Raw genomic sequence first — 14,762 nt, forward strand, 5'->3', positions numbered from 1 at the left:
AGTGAGGAGGGGCAGAGGGAGAGGGAGAAGCAGGCTCCCCACTGAGCAGAGAGCCTGACGTGGGGCTCCATCCCAGGACCCTGGGATCATGACTTGAGCTGAAGGCAGATGCTTAACTGACTGAGCCACCCAGGTGCCCCAGGAAATAAATACTTGTAAGGCCTCTGCTACATCCTGTCAAGCTGCCTTATAGAAAGAAAGTACCAATTCATAATTCTACTGATACGCTAGATAATAGAAGGCCTAAAAAATATCACTTAAATTTTTTTTGTAAAATATTTACAAATTTACTGAAAGAATTTTATTATTTTAGTGCTCTTAAAGTTCCTTTCTAGCTCAAAACTTCTGTGAGTCAAAGCATCATCTTCTAGCATAAAGAACACAATCTCTACATATCTCTATGAACTTTCTTAACAATTATGGTAGTAAAGAACAAATGAAGTTTTCAAAAAAATACTGAAGTTATACTAGCAAAACCTCAGCACTATTTCCATGTTTATTCAAAAAGAGATAATTATGGGGCACCTGGGTCTCTTAGTCAGTTAAGTGTCAGACTCCTGATTTCAGCTCAGGTCATGATCTTGGGGTTGTGGGATCGAGCCCTGTGTTGGGCTCCACACTCAGCACAGAGTCTGCTTGTTCCTCTCCCTCTGCTCCTCTCCCCCGACCCTGCTCGCACAAGCACTCTGTCTTTCTCTGTCTTTCTCTTCCCCTAGTTCTAAAATAAATAAATAAATAAATAAATAAATAAATAAATAAATAAATAAATAAATAAATATCTTTCAAAAACAAAACACCAACAAAAAAAGAATAAAAGGAGATAATCATCTACTTTCATTAAAGATCCACAGAATGCACAAAACACTTACGTAAATGTTAGGTTGGAACCACATGAAATTGCCATGTTTATATGTCAAACACAGTCAGAGATCAGCTTCTTTGGTTCAACCTCATCTAATATCCACTTCACCTTAAGCCTGATAATTTGCAGTTATTAGCCAATTGATGACTACAAGCACTTGGCCTACTGACTGTTTATTTAGGGGCTATGATCTACTCAGACAACAAGGAAAGAGTCTCTGCCAACCACTACCATTCAGAATACTCACCACCCATGTAGCCTCTGTACTATATTTTCTGTTTATTTTGTGGACACTATCAAATTAGCTTCTTCCAAACAATTTCTACATAAGGTATAGCATTTCTACTTATGCCATAAATTCACTGATATGAGGGCATCTGGGACTGAAGCTGCTAGTACAACTACTGAATATTCCTTGAGGTCAGGTACTTTCTCTACAATGACCCAGGGAAAAACATAAGGCCATCCCCATGTCACAGAGGAGAAAACAAGCTCAGAAAGGTCTGGCTACAGATATACAATCTTAAAACTATGAATATAAGTTCTGAACCCAGACTTTGGCCACAAAGTCCTGGCGTAACACTGTCCCTCTATTATTATATAGTAACAACAATAGCTATTGTTATTATTATATAACTAGTATCAATTTAGTGTTTACTATACACGGGGTCCTATTAAATTCTCATAATGACCCTAATAAGCATTACAAATACTATACCCCCACTTTGCAGATGAGGAAACTAAAGCACAGAGAGGTCAAGAAACTTGCCCAAAGTCAAATAGTCAGGAAGTGGCAGAGCTGGGGTTCAAATGCAAGACTCACTTTGGAGCTTCCATTTGTAATAACCAACACTACACATACTCAACTTCAAAGTTGTAGTATAAGAGAAAAGTAACAACACAAACGGTGCCTAAATATACCAGTAGTCTCATGCTTAATTTTTTAAGCAATTTTTTTTATTCTTAGATTATATTTTTCTAAATTTATTTGTCTTAGGTAAAAATTTTAATAAAAGGGATTCTGTGGCAATATAAAAATCATACAACTTTTTTGGGGCTCCTGGGTGGCTCAGTCAGTTGAGTGGCTGCCTTAGGCTCAGGTCATGATCAAGCCCCACATCGCATCGGGCTCCCTGCTTAGTGGGGAGCCTGCTTCTCCCTCTCCCTCTGCTGCTGCTCCCTCTGCTTACGCTCTCTCTCTCTTTCTGTGTCAAATAAGTAAAATCTTAAAAAAAAAAATCATACAACTTTTTTATTATGCAACAAAAAAAGAAAACTGTAAAATAGTCATTAATATGAGGCTCAACAATCAACATATGAAATACTTAATTTACTTTCTATTTCCTAGAACAAAAGTGAACGTTCAGGAAAAAAACTTAAAAAGAGCATTACACATCCATTTTAATAATTCTGGTTTCAAAAAGTATAGAAATAGATAGAATATTCCAATCTTAGTACCAAACTAATTAGCTCTGCATCCAAATATTTAGATTCTGCCTTTTGATCCCACATACACTAGAGAAAGTAAAGATAATGATTTGTTTAAAAGCTTTATGTGTCCCCTTACCTATAAGGATAAGCATTTGAATAAGAGAAAGAAAAAGGGGGCAAAGAATTTTTTTTAAAAGAAGGAAAGAAGACAGGTTAAAAAAAAAAAAAAAGACCAACCTCCTCTCAGAAAGCATGGTCCATCCACATTAGAGAAAGGATTAAGCAGATACATTCAGCTTTTCTAACAGATTTTCTTTCTCTAAGGTTTCAATACCCCTCTCACACTCACAGATAATCACATTAGTTTTGTCATTAAAAGCTCTCTTTTCATAGAATGCACCTAAACCGCTTAAACCACCCAGAGAGGTCGCATACATTATCAAACACCAAGACAAACGGAAGAGATTTTCCATCTTATGTCTTATTATTTCACTCTATTTATCTGCATGCTCAGAAAGCTAAGTCAAAAGATTTGGTGAGTTATCAGCTAAAAACTTACTCAAAATAAACAACCTCTAGGATATCCTTAAAAACTGCTCTTTAAGCTGAGAAGAGCCCCAGTAGTTTTTATGCTGACAGAGCAGTCAAATGACAGAGAGGTTCTCTATTTCCCTTTTCTCTTCTTCCTTGTGTTCCCTCAGCCAAGTCCATGATTATTTCTGCATGAATGTTGCAGCTTCTGTTAACAGTAAACAAAGGCAAATGGAGTCCGAGTGTGCAAAGCCCACAAACAAATTAAAAAGAACGATACTTGAGTTGACACGGAAAAGATATTCAATCACTGCCTATGGATCCTTCAGAACCATACAAGGTTCAGGCAGAATTGGAAATCACCTACTTTTTTTCATAACCCAACTGTTAACACATTATCTCACTATCCTAAGCCTGAGTTACAGACTTAGAAAAGGACGGCTGTTTGTCAGCCCTTTAAAAAGGAGGAAGTGTATCAGAGGGAGGAGGAGTCCTGGTTAAATGGAACTATCCAAGTGAAAGAGCGGTCCCCAACTGGGTAGTGTTCCTGGGATTAGTGGGTTGGGAGAACAGAGACGAGGTCAAGAAAGGAGAAATAGAATGAACAGTGAAAGAAAGTGATCTGAAGCTAAAAGTTTGGGAGGGAGACATGTAGTAGAAATACTCTGAAATCATATAGGATAAAACTGGAAATAGAGGCAATGGAAATTTCTCAAGCAAGGGGCAAAGAGATTTCTTTTGGTTGGGGTGCAGGCAAGAAACAGAGTCATAAATATATTATAAGCAATCAAGAATTCCTTAATATGCCAAAAGAAAGGATAAAACCAGTAAGAAATAACTGAAGAGAATGACAAGAAGTAGTCCTGAAGAAAAGTAAAAGGTGATTGTCAGGCAATGACACAAGTTACCTTGTCTTAAAAATAAACTTTTATAATGTATATACAAAAGACAAAAGAAGGATTGTGCTAAATCAAAAACAGATGACAAAAGATTTGAGATATACTCCACTAACTCTGAGTGAATATTTAGGAGAGAGAAAGGATAGAATATTTACATTCAAGATGCAACAGCAAAATAACTCAAAAGGAACATTAAAGAAATGGGGAGAAAACCAAAGCTAGTGTTCTTGTTCCAAATCATAAACAAATGAACACTAAAAAGCCATATTCCTCTGGCTTTTTCTAAATCAGGGGTCAGCATACTATAGCCCCCAGGCCAAATCCAGGCGACTGCCTGTTTTACAAATAAAGTATTATTGTGACAGTGTTCCTCATTGATTTATATTTGTCTATTGCTACTTTCTCGCTACAGCTGCAGAACTGAGTAATTGCGGCAGAAACCGAATGGCCCACAAAACATAAAATATTTACTATCTAGTTCTTTACAAATAAAGTTTGCCAACCTTCATTCTAAATAAGAAGGGAATTCCCCATGTTTTTATAACCTGACAACTCACTTATTCTTCAAGTGGGCATAAAAATGCAAACGTAATTCTCACTTTGTACAGAGAATACAGTTAAATCTGATAGTTGTCACAATGCAACTAGTGATCCACCCAAAACTTCAGCCAAATCCTCTCCTAATCCAGTGCAATATGGTAGAAGATCAGAGGCTCTGAATAATAGTAGACCCAAGTTCAAATCCCACTTTCACCATCTCTTCACTGAGCTTAAATTTCCTCTCCATAAAACTCCAAAAATTTCCTCTCCATTGTACTTCTTTTTTTCCTATATTATTGTAATAATATATAAATATTATATATTATTTCCTATATTAACATATAGAATATATTATTATGGGGATTAAATGGGATAGCATATATGAAAGTGTTCTGCAAATAGTAAAATAATTTGGATAAGGGATTAGCACAAAGACATATATGGAGGCCAACTGACTCAAATTTAATTTTTTCTCATTATTTTGATCCAGGTTTTCCTACCATGAGAGAGATCAGCTCTTTTAAATAATTCTGTATTGTCTAAATTCAATTTAATTCAATACACATTTACCTCTGGCCTGCTATGTGCAAGACATCCACTTGTCATTCTACTTCTTAGATGAAGAAAAATATCTCTAATAGCAAATGACCTTGTTCCATTTGGGTTACGAAGTTTTAAGCAAAATGTTCATTTAATATTAAGTTCAAAGGGATTGTGTTAAGTTAAAAGTGCTTTTGAAAACTGGTTCTTATATTATCAAGTCTATTTACATTTCCAGCACTCATTCTAGCTGTAGAATCAGTTATACTCTCTAAACAACCACCAAGTTAGCCAAACTTTGATTTTAAAACTAAGAAGAATGTTCTTTACAAAGAAATGCTTAAAAGAGGATACACAATAAAGAATTTTGCCATGTAAAAACCTAAAAATTTATGATGTAATGTGTCTTCACAATTTCTAGAATGTTTTCACATCTAATATTTTATTTGATCCTGAGCACAACCCTACGGAGAACATAAGTATAATTATCTCATTTTGCAGAGGAAGACATGGAGGCTCAGAAGAAGACAGCCTTACCCAAGATCACACAGCTGGTAAATGGTAGTTCTAGATCAAGGATCCAGAGTCAGTACTCTTTCCACTCCACCCTGCTACATGGAGATCACTCCTTTATGGTAAGTGTAGCACTAGAACACATTAGCAGTTGACTGAATCATAGCACTGTGATAGCAATTGCCATTTATTAAGCACTAACCATATATGACATAGGTCTACGTGTCTCACATACAACACAAAGATGTAATAAAGTAAATCGTCCATGCAAAGTGTACAGCACAAGACTTGGCAACTAGTAATCATTCCATTAGCAGCAACTACTGGTCTTAGTTCCAATTCATACAACTCTATAATCTATACATTTTGTCTCCTTTATCCAAATGAGAGGAAACTGATGTTCAGAAAAGTTAGATAAGGGACGCCTGGGTGGTGCAGTTGGTTAAGCTGCCAACTCTTGGTTTGGGCTCAGGTGGTGATCTCAGGGTCATGAGATGAAACCCGCATCAGGCTGTGTACTCAGTATGGAGTCTGCGTAAGACTCTCTTTCCTTCTCCCTTACCCGTTCCCCCTCTAAAAAAAGAAAAAAAAGAAAAAAGAAAGAAACTTAGGTAAGATGTCCAAGGTGAGTAACCAGAAAGTGACAGAAGCCAGGATTTCTGCCCAGGTTAGTCAAACCCAGAGCCCCTTTGTCACTGGAGAGTCCTTCGATGCTAAAAGTCACAGAAAGTACCAGTTTAAAAAACAAAACAAAATCCTGAAACTAATAATACACTGAGAGAGAGAGAAGTTCGTATTAAAAGTGATGAAAGGACATTTTCCTGTTACCTTGATAGGCCAAGCAGGCAAAGGCTGTAAAAAGTCAGACTCATAAGGGTAGTCCACCATTGCCAGATTTATCCAGGTTTCAGAGATCCAGGCTTTCAAATTCTGGACATCCTGAGTATTTGTTAATGCAGTACATAAGCCAAGGGATTCAGAAAGCCAACGTAAGCCAGCACCTGAGAACAGAATCATATTGTTTGTAATCTAAAAAGCACTATTTGACAGAAGGCTTTACTTCGTATTTTAGAAAATTCAATCTTCTACACCATTTCTCCAAGAATGCTTTTTCAACATTCAATAAAATACTTTTAGAGCATTTGGATAATCCCATGATAAATAAGTTGTCTATCCTCATATGGAGTCTGCCAGAAATTACATGAAGTATTCCCTGTTTCAAAGATACTATTGAAATAAGTAAAAAATAAACAAATGGAACACTAGAGAGCAGTTAGAATGTGTAAACCACAACTAAATAAAACAAATGGATATATCTGACATAGCGTTGAGCAAAACATACATAACTGTGTTCCTGATTATAGTGGATGATGAGTACACTATTATACCATGCTGATTATGTTTTCCCTTGTAAAAATTCATCAAGTGATGTATTTTGATTTGTGTATGTTTTTGTATGTTTTACTTAAATAAAAAGGTTACTGAAAATCTGAGAAGTGTTGAATTAGCAAGTGAAGGGTAAAAAACTCTGTGATTCCATTCTATTAATTAAAGCTTACCTGTTCTTGCGAATCGATTAATAGCATCCCAGGAGCTGCGAATGGTTTCTGAACAATTTGGACCACTTCTCTTAAAATCTTTAGTTACAATTTCCATAAATACACCACAAGGTACCAGATTACCAAAATGCCAGATGGGGGCAGAGGCTGCAAGAGCTCTAAATGGTGAGAAAAATAAGAAAGGAGAAAAGAAAAAAAATGTAACTCACTGAATTCAAATTTTAAAATTGAAACTGATACTGAACAAAAATGTTGAGAAAAATTACAATTGTTAATGAGATAGAAAGTAGAAATATCAGTACAACAGAACATGTTTTACCCAAAACAAATCTCTAAATATGCCTTGACAATCATTAAGAAGTGCTCATGTCCAACATAAATGCATTTACCCAACCACTATATGAGGATATTTCATCCTGAACCAGGCTGCAAGCATGCCACCGTAAGAGCCCCCTATGGCAATGACAGGTTGATTTTTAGCTCCTGGGATTGTTTTTTTCAAGTGTTTGATTAACACTGCAAAATCAGCCAAAGCTTGTTCTGATGTCAGAAAGTCCAAGTGTCTGGAATCCTAAAGAAAAATAACAAAGAACACGTATAAATGTGCACATAATAGCAGCTTAGGCATAGCACAGATTCAGGAAAAAAGCCAGTCAGATAAGCTTTTCTCCAAATAGAATTTCTAGGCAATTGAGTTAAAATGCCCAGTCAACATAATAGCAATGCTGATTTAAACAAATCTTAAAAAAAAATGATTTTAAGTTTGTGGGACAAACATAATGTATTTTGCATTCAAATGTAATTTCTATTAAATGTTATTTACCAAAAATTTTGTTGAGGTTGTAGAAACAACAGAAACAAACTAACATTTAACAGCAAATGTAATAGAATACAATTCTCAGCTTAACAGACAATTGTTGCATTATAATTTTTATTTTAAAACTTGAAACATTTAAAATGGCTACCATACAGGCAAAGGTAGACTGAATCCTGTGAAAAATTGAAGAATCATCAATAAAAATAAATTTCATCCTCTCTAATCAGAAAGATAATTATTATGTCTGATATACCAACAACTGGAAATTACCCTGTGTAAACAATATGAAATTGGAGTTAAAAACAAAAACCAATAGAGCAATTATATTCTGGCATTAGAAAACAGGCAACACAAGACATTGATCCTTGAGAAAAGGATACTCCTAAAGTAAGTTCCATAATCATCTAATTCTCTGCCTAAAGACAATTGCCTCACTTCAACATAGGGAGGTAGAGCTCAGAATCCTGCTAAGCTAAGGAGGCTAATAAAGTATCTCCCTTTAAAAGACAAGGCCTAAGTCCTCTGTCTTTGAACTTGGACTAGACTTAGTGACTTGGTTCTAACCAATAAAATGTATCAGAAGCGATATGTGACTTCCAATGTTAAGTCATAATAAGCACTGCAGTTTCCACTTTGCTCTCTTGGATTATCGACTTTGAGGGAAGCCAGCTGCCTTGTCATGAGGCCACTCAAGTAAGCCTTTGGAGAAACCCTGGAAGAGACAAACTACAGCCTCTTGCTAACACCCAGCAACGTTTTGTCACTCATGTGGATTCTCCATATAGAGGAGAGGGTTCTCTGGCACCAGTCAAGCCTTCAGATAACTGTTAGCACCAGCTAACATCTCAACCTCATGAGACCCCTTGAAAAAGAAGCTCCTAGCTGAGTCACTTTTAATTCCTTACCCATAGGAACTATGAGACAATAAATGTTTATTGCTGTTTTAAGTCACTAAGGTTTGAGGTAAATTGTTACGTAGCAATAGGTAACCAGTACAGCTATATACCTATTAGGCTGTCCTATTCAATCTTCATGCTCTGGTCTCACCACTCTGTTTGACTTCTTCCACCATTTGGCACATTCTGAAACCACATAGTTCCCATCTTTCCTCTTTCCTATGTATGTCACCTACTCCTTTAGCCTTCCCCCTTATCCAAGATGTATACCTTCTGACCTCTCACCTCCTTTCTTATTGTCTGTCACTAGTCTTTTACTTCCAGTTTTCATGGCACTATGTATAGTTGAGTGCGATTTTTTCTAGTCCTCGCATAATATTTGTAATATTATCCCCCAAGCTACTGACAAATTCTGTGAGCACATGAAGAGAAAGAAGCTATCAAAGAGAGCCTTCTGCTCCATTTTGCTATCAAAGTATGAACCAAAGGGATCTAGAAAAGGATATTATGTTTCTGTCTGCAACAAGCTGACTACTTCCCAGTGGTTTCAGGACCTATCAACTCTCCTAATCAGATAATTATGCAGAATAATAAGCTAAAGAATAGAGTTTCCCATGCGCCCCAACAACTATTAGCAAATTGTTCTGCTTTTCATTTACAACACAAGGACTTTTTATTTATTTATTTATAATATGAGCTAATAAAACCTCTGAGAACAAAAATTAAAACTCCTTTCAAAATAGGCAGCCTAGAAAATTACTGTCCCCAAGTTCTTCTAACTCAGAGTTCCCCCAAAAGATGGTATGTGTATACTGGTAGTATGCATGATGGTCTTAGTATAATGCACAATCTTTTTAAATTTAATACTTGTTTTAATGTCATTTAGAAAAAACATTAACGAGTACATTAAGCCCTTGTTAAGGTAATGCAAAGTTTGAAAAGTTAGTTGTTTAAAAAAAAAATTACATAAATAACAGCACAGATGGCAAATTCATACAGCCAGAATCACAAAGGTAGTACATGAGTGACTTAGTTGTGGAAAAAGTATCCTTTTTATTAGGTGTAGAGTCTGAGGTCAAGGCCAAAGCTCCTTGTGAGATCAGGAAAGGCCAGAAGGGAATCCAAGTGGCCCATTGGACTCACTAAACCAGGGATAATTTGTTCTCATTTTATTGAAAAATACCTTATTAAATATTTGAGTGCTCATTGTATTTTTTCCAGTGGTAGACCCAGGAATTTAAGTGTAAACTTATAAAGCAGAATTATTTACTGACATTTTTGAAACAATGAGAAGTTCCCTTCACAGTCTCTGCAGCCATACCTTAAGATTTCGTTGGTGACAGCTAATGTCATCACACTGAGTTAGAATGACCAACATAAGTGATAATATTATGGTTTTAAAAAGGCTTAATCTGTTCGATTGCATATAAAAAGGAAAGATTAAATAAAAATTTTTCAAGCTGTTCAAATTAAAACTATCATTTCTTTCTTAGAGTGGGACATGTTATTAGAACAGGTAATTCCTAAACTTCAAAAAAAAAAAAACTTTTAAACTTAAAAATAAAAAGTATACAGGCACACCTCAGAGATACTGCAGGTTCAGTTCCAGACCACTGCAATAAAGTGGATATCACAATAAAGTGAGTCAAATTACTATTTTGGTTTCCTAGTGCACATAAAAGTTACATTTATACCATACTGTAGTCTATTAAGTGTGCATTAGTATTATTTCTAAAAAGATATACATACCTTAATTTAAAAATATTTCATTCATAAAAAATGCTAACCATCATCTGAGCTTTCAGTGAGTTTTCTGAGCTTTCATCTTTTTACCAGTGGAGGATCATGCCTAAATGTTGATGGCTGCTGACTGGTCAGGTTGGTGGTTGCTAAAGGCCAGGGTAGCTGTGGCAATGTCTTAAAATAAAACAATAATGAAGTCTGCCACACTGATTGATTTTTCCTTTCATGAATGCTTTCTCTATAGCATGTGATGCTGTTCAATAGCACTTTACCCACAGAACTCCTTTCAAAATTGGAATCAATCCTCTCAAGCCCTATAGCTGTTTTACCAACTAAGTTTATATAATTTTCTACATTCATTGTTGTCATTTCAACAATCTTCACAGCATCTTCACCAGCAGTAGATTCCATCTCCAGAAACCACTTTCTTTGCTCACCCATGAAAAGCAACTCTTCATCTATTCAAGTTTTATCATGAGATTGGAGCAGTTCAGTCCCATCTTCAGGCTCCACTTCTAATCCTAGTTTTCTTGCTATTTCCACCACATCTGCAGTTACATCCTCCACTAAAGTCTTCAGCCCCTCACAGTCATACATGAGGGTTGGAATCCACTTCTTTCAAACTCCTGTTCATGTTGATATTTTGACCTCTTCCCACAAATCCTGAATGTTCTTGATGGCATCTAGGACGGTGAATCCTTTCCAGAAGGTTTTCAATTGACTTTGCCCATATCTATCAGAAGATTCACTCTGTGGCAGCTATAGCCTTATGAAATGTATTTCTTAAATAAGATTTGAAAGTCAAAATGATTCCTTGATCCATGGGCTGCAGAATGGATGCTGTATTAGGAGACATGAAAACAACATTCATCTCATTGTACATCTCCATCAGAGCTCTTAGATGACCAGGTGCATTGTCAATGAACAATGATATTTTGAAAGGAACTTTTTTCTTCCTGAGCAGTAGGTCTTAACAGTGGTCTTAAAATATTCAGTAGACCATGTTGTGAACAGATGTGCAGTCATCCAGGCTTTGTTCTTCCATTTATAGAGCACAAAGTAGATTTAGCATAATTCTTTAAGGCCCTAGGATATTCAGGATGGTAAATGTGCATTGGCTTCAATTTAAAGTTACCAGCTACATTAACCCCTAACAAGAGAGTCAGGCTGTCCTTTCGAAGATTTGAAGCCAATCATTGACTTCTCCTCTCTAGCAATGAAAGTCCTAGATGGCATCCTCTTTCAACAAAAAGCTGTTTTGTCTATATTGAAAATCTATTGTTTAATGTAGCTACCTTCATGAATTATCTCAGCTAGATCTTCTGTATAACTTACTGCAGCTTCTATATCAGCACTTAGTGCTTCATCTTACACTTTTATGTTATGGAGATGGCTTCTTCCTTAAACTTCATGAACCAACCTCTGCTAGCTTCAGACTTTTCTTCTGCAGCTTCCTTACCTCCCTTAGCCTTCATCACACTGAATAGAGTTAGGGCTTTGCTCTGGATTAGGCTTTGGCTTGAGGGACTGTTGTGGCTCATTTGATCTTCTATCCTGACCACTCAAACTTTCTCCATATCAACAATAATGCTGTTTCACTTTCTTGTCATTTGTATGTTCACTGGCACAACACTTTTAATTTCCTTCAAGAACTCTTCCTTTGTATTCACAACCTGGCTGAATGACTGGCACAAGAGGCCTAGCTTTTGGCCTCTCTCAGCTTTCAACATGCCTTCCTCACTAAGCTTAATCATTTCTAGCTTTCCATTTAAAATGAGAGACAGGCAACTCTTCTTTCCACTGGAACACTTAGAGGCCATTGTAGGATTATTAATTGGCCTCATTTCAATATTTTTGTGTCTCAGGGAATAAGCAGGCCTGAGGAGACGGAAAGAGATGGGGGAATAGCCAGTCGGTGGAGCAGTCAGCACACATACGTTATTTATCAATTAAATTTGCCATCTTCTGTGAGCATCTTAGATGACTGATCACAGATCACCATAACAAATATAATAATAATGAAAAAGTTTGACATATTACAAGAATTGCCAAAATGTGACACAGAGACACAAAGAAAGGAAATACTGTTAGAAAAATGGCACTGATACATTTGCTCAACACAGAGTTGCTACAAACCTTCAATTTGCAAATAACACATAATCTGTAAAGTACAGTAAAGTGAAATGCAATAAAAAAGGTATGCCTGTACTTACTGTGAATGATTTGTTACCAAAAGGTAGGGACTCCCCATAGTATCGATGTTCTGCAAACACCAACATAGCCTTCAGTTGAGCAGCCACATCCCACATGAACCCCTGGGAAGAATTTACAGATCCACAGAATAAAAATCAGGATGTGAAAAAAGTCATTGAACCTTTTGGCAACTCATATGAAATGAATGTTAAACCAGACCAAAAAGAGCTCTGAGAAGCCGCACAATTTATATTCGTTCTACAGATAAAAAAAAAATGTTGTTTCATTGTTGCACATCAATCTCACACTATATTAGAGTGAAACAATTAAAAATAAGCCCAAGTCACTCAAACACCAGTCATTCCAACTCTCCTCATTCTAACATTCTAGCTGTAGAATCAATATTATGTCGAAAATATTAGTCTTCAAATTGCACTGTGTACCAAATAGTCTAGGAAAGAACTGAGGATACCTAAGTTAGCTGCCTACTCATAAACATTTACAACGTAAAAGAAAAAAAAATACAAATAAGCATACTGGACTCCCTTGGGTTCCATATTAATCTTATTTACTTGAAAATAAGCAGTAGCTAACAATAGGTAATAATAATCAAGTGCTTACAGTGTGTCAGGCACTGTTCTAAATACTTTATATATATTAATTCACTTAATTATCATAACAATCTAGGACATAGGCACTTTTATTATCCCCATTTTAGAGACAAGGACACTGAGACACAGTAGTTTAAATATCCTATGACAGTCACACAGCTAGAAAGTAGCAGAGCCAAGATTCGAGCACTGGCTGTCTGGCTTCATGGCACAATCATCAAGCGCTGTTCGACCTCCTTATGTCCACACTTAATGCTGGTAATTAATCAATCACTGCATTTTTTTCACTTACCTCAAATGGTACCCTCAGAATCCTTCTTGACAAAGCACTCTAGGCAGCCAACATCAATTGATTAGATTTAGATTTAGCACAGATTAAAACTATTTGTCATTCCTAGGGCACACTGCTGTTTTTTAATGAACTACTGCTCCCTAACAACAACTAAGAACCTCTAAAATATTTTGCTCATTTTGATCAATAAATGAACAATTAAAAGATCTGTTTGCATTTGATGATGGAAAATTTAACTTATCTGTGATGGTTTCAATAACCCTCACTTTCTCTCTTAACACTTTGCCCATTCCCTGCCATTTATCTGCAGATCCTATAACAACCAGCTCAAGATGCCCTCTTCTGCCTGCCCCATTTTGGCACCGCTGATCTCTCCCGCCTCTCAACACCACTGTGCTAGACATAGCTCTCTATTACTGTGTTGCAATATTTGCTTAAATGTGTGTCTTACCCTACCAGACTATGAGCTTCTTAAGGGTAAGGATCATTTATAAAAATAACCACACCTCTGAGGAGCTGACCTCAGGCTTTTAAAGGAAGCAATTTAATTGAAATGATTCACATTATAAGTGATTATTTGCCTGCATCTATTTCAGGGTATTTTTATTTTTCAGAAGAGGTCCATGTAATATATTAACATTTAATAATATTATAGCATTGTCCTAAGTTCCTAATTCTTATTTAGTCCTCATAGCAACTCTATGAACCAGATTATTAATATAACCATTTAGCAGATAAGAAAACTGAGGCACAGAATAAGAAACTGTCCAAAGTCACACAGCATAATGGCAAAACCAGAATTCAATTCTTATCAATCCTTATCAGTCTATCACTCCTGACCATTTTGCTACACTGTCTCTTAATAGATGAATGTCCAGAATATGTGACTATGCAACCAGTGCATTTTAGTATGTACAGGGAGGTGTCTAGGGCTGGGAAAAAAACAGGATCCTCCTAAGGATCTACCTCTAGCCACTTCCTGGAACTGCTCCTACACTGTATTTTTCTTCCTCTCTACCACTTCTGAGGCAAGCCTTAAATTATGCTGCAGTGTCTGTCAGAGCAGTGGAGGCAGGAACAGCTGCCTATCTATAATAAAGAAGAAAGGGGGGGCACCTGGGTGGCTCAGTTAAGTGTCCGACTCTTTTTTTAGTGTTTTTTCTTTTTTTCATTTACTCTTATTTTTTTAATTTTTTTTTTAAAGTGTCTGACTCTTGATTTCAGCTGAGGTCATGATCTCAGGGTCATGAGACTGAGCCCCAAGTTGGGCTCCACACTGAATGTGGAGTCTGCTTAAAATTCTCTCTCTCCCACTACCTTTGCTCCTCCCCTCCC

General features: G+C 36.4%; 1 protein-coding gene across 3 annotated transcripts in view; it reads right to left on the reverse strand.

The window, feature by feature from the left end:
* PRCP (prolylcarboxypeptidase) overlaps positions 1-14,762 on the reverse strand; it is a 70,563-nt gene that overhangs the window by 16,225 nt on the left and 39,576 nt on the right. For all 3 annotated transcript variants that reach the window (XM_028126791.1, XM_028126793.1, XM_028126790.2), the window contains 4 exons: positions 12,545-12,646; positions 7,265-7,446; positions 6,876-7,033; positions 6,145-6,317 (listed from right to left, as the gene is read on the reverse strand). In XM_028126791.1, the coding sequence (XP_027982592.1) occupies positions 6,145-6,317; positions 6,876-7,033; positions 7,265-7,446; positions 12,545-12,646 (615 nt within the window). The remainder of the gene's footprint in view (positions 1-6,144; positions 6,318-6,875; positions 7,034-7,264; positions 7,447-12,544; positions 12,647-14,762) is intronic.

This window comes from Eumetopias jubatus, unplaced genomic scaffold (assembly GCF_037043125.1).
Source record: "Eumetopias jubatus isolate StellerSeaLion01/CBP00866 unplaced genomic scaffold, mEumJub1_p1.0 scaffold_13, whole genome shotgun sequence".
NCBI lineage: Eukaryota > Metazoa > Chordata > Mammalia > Carnivora > Otariidae > Eumetopias > Eumetopias jubatus.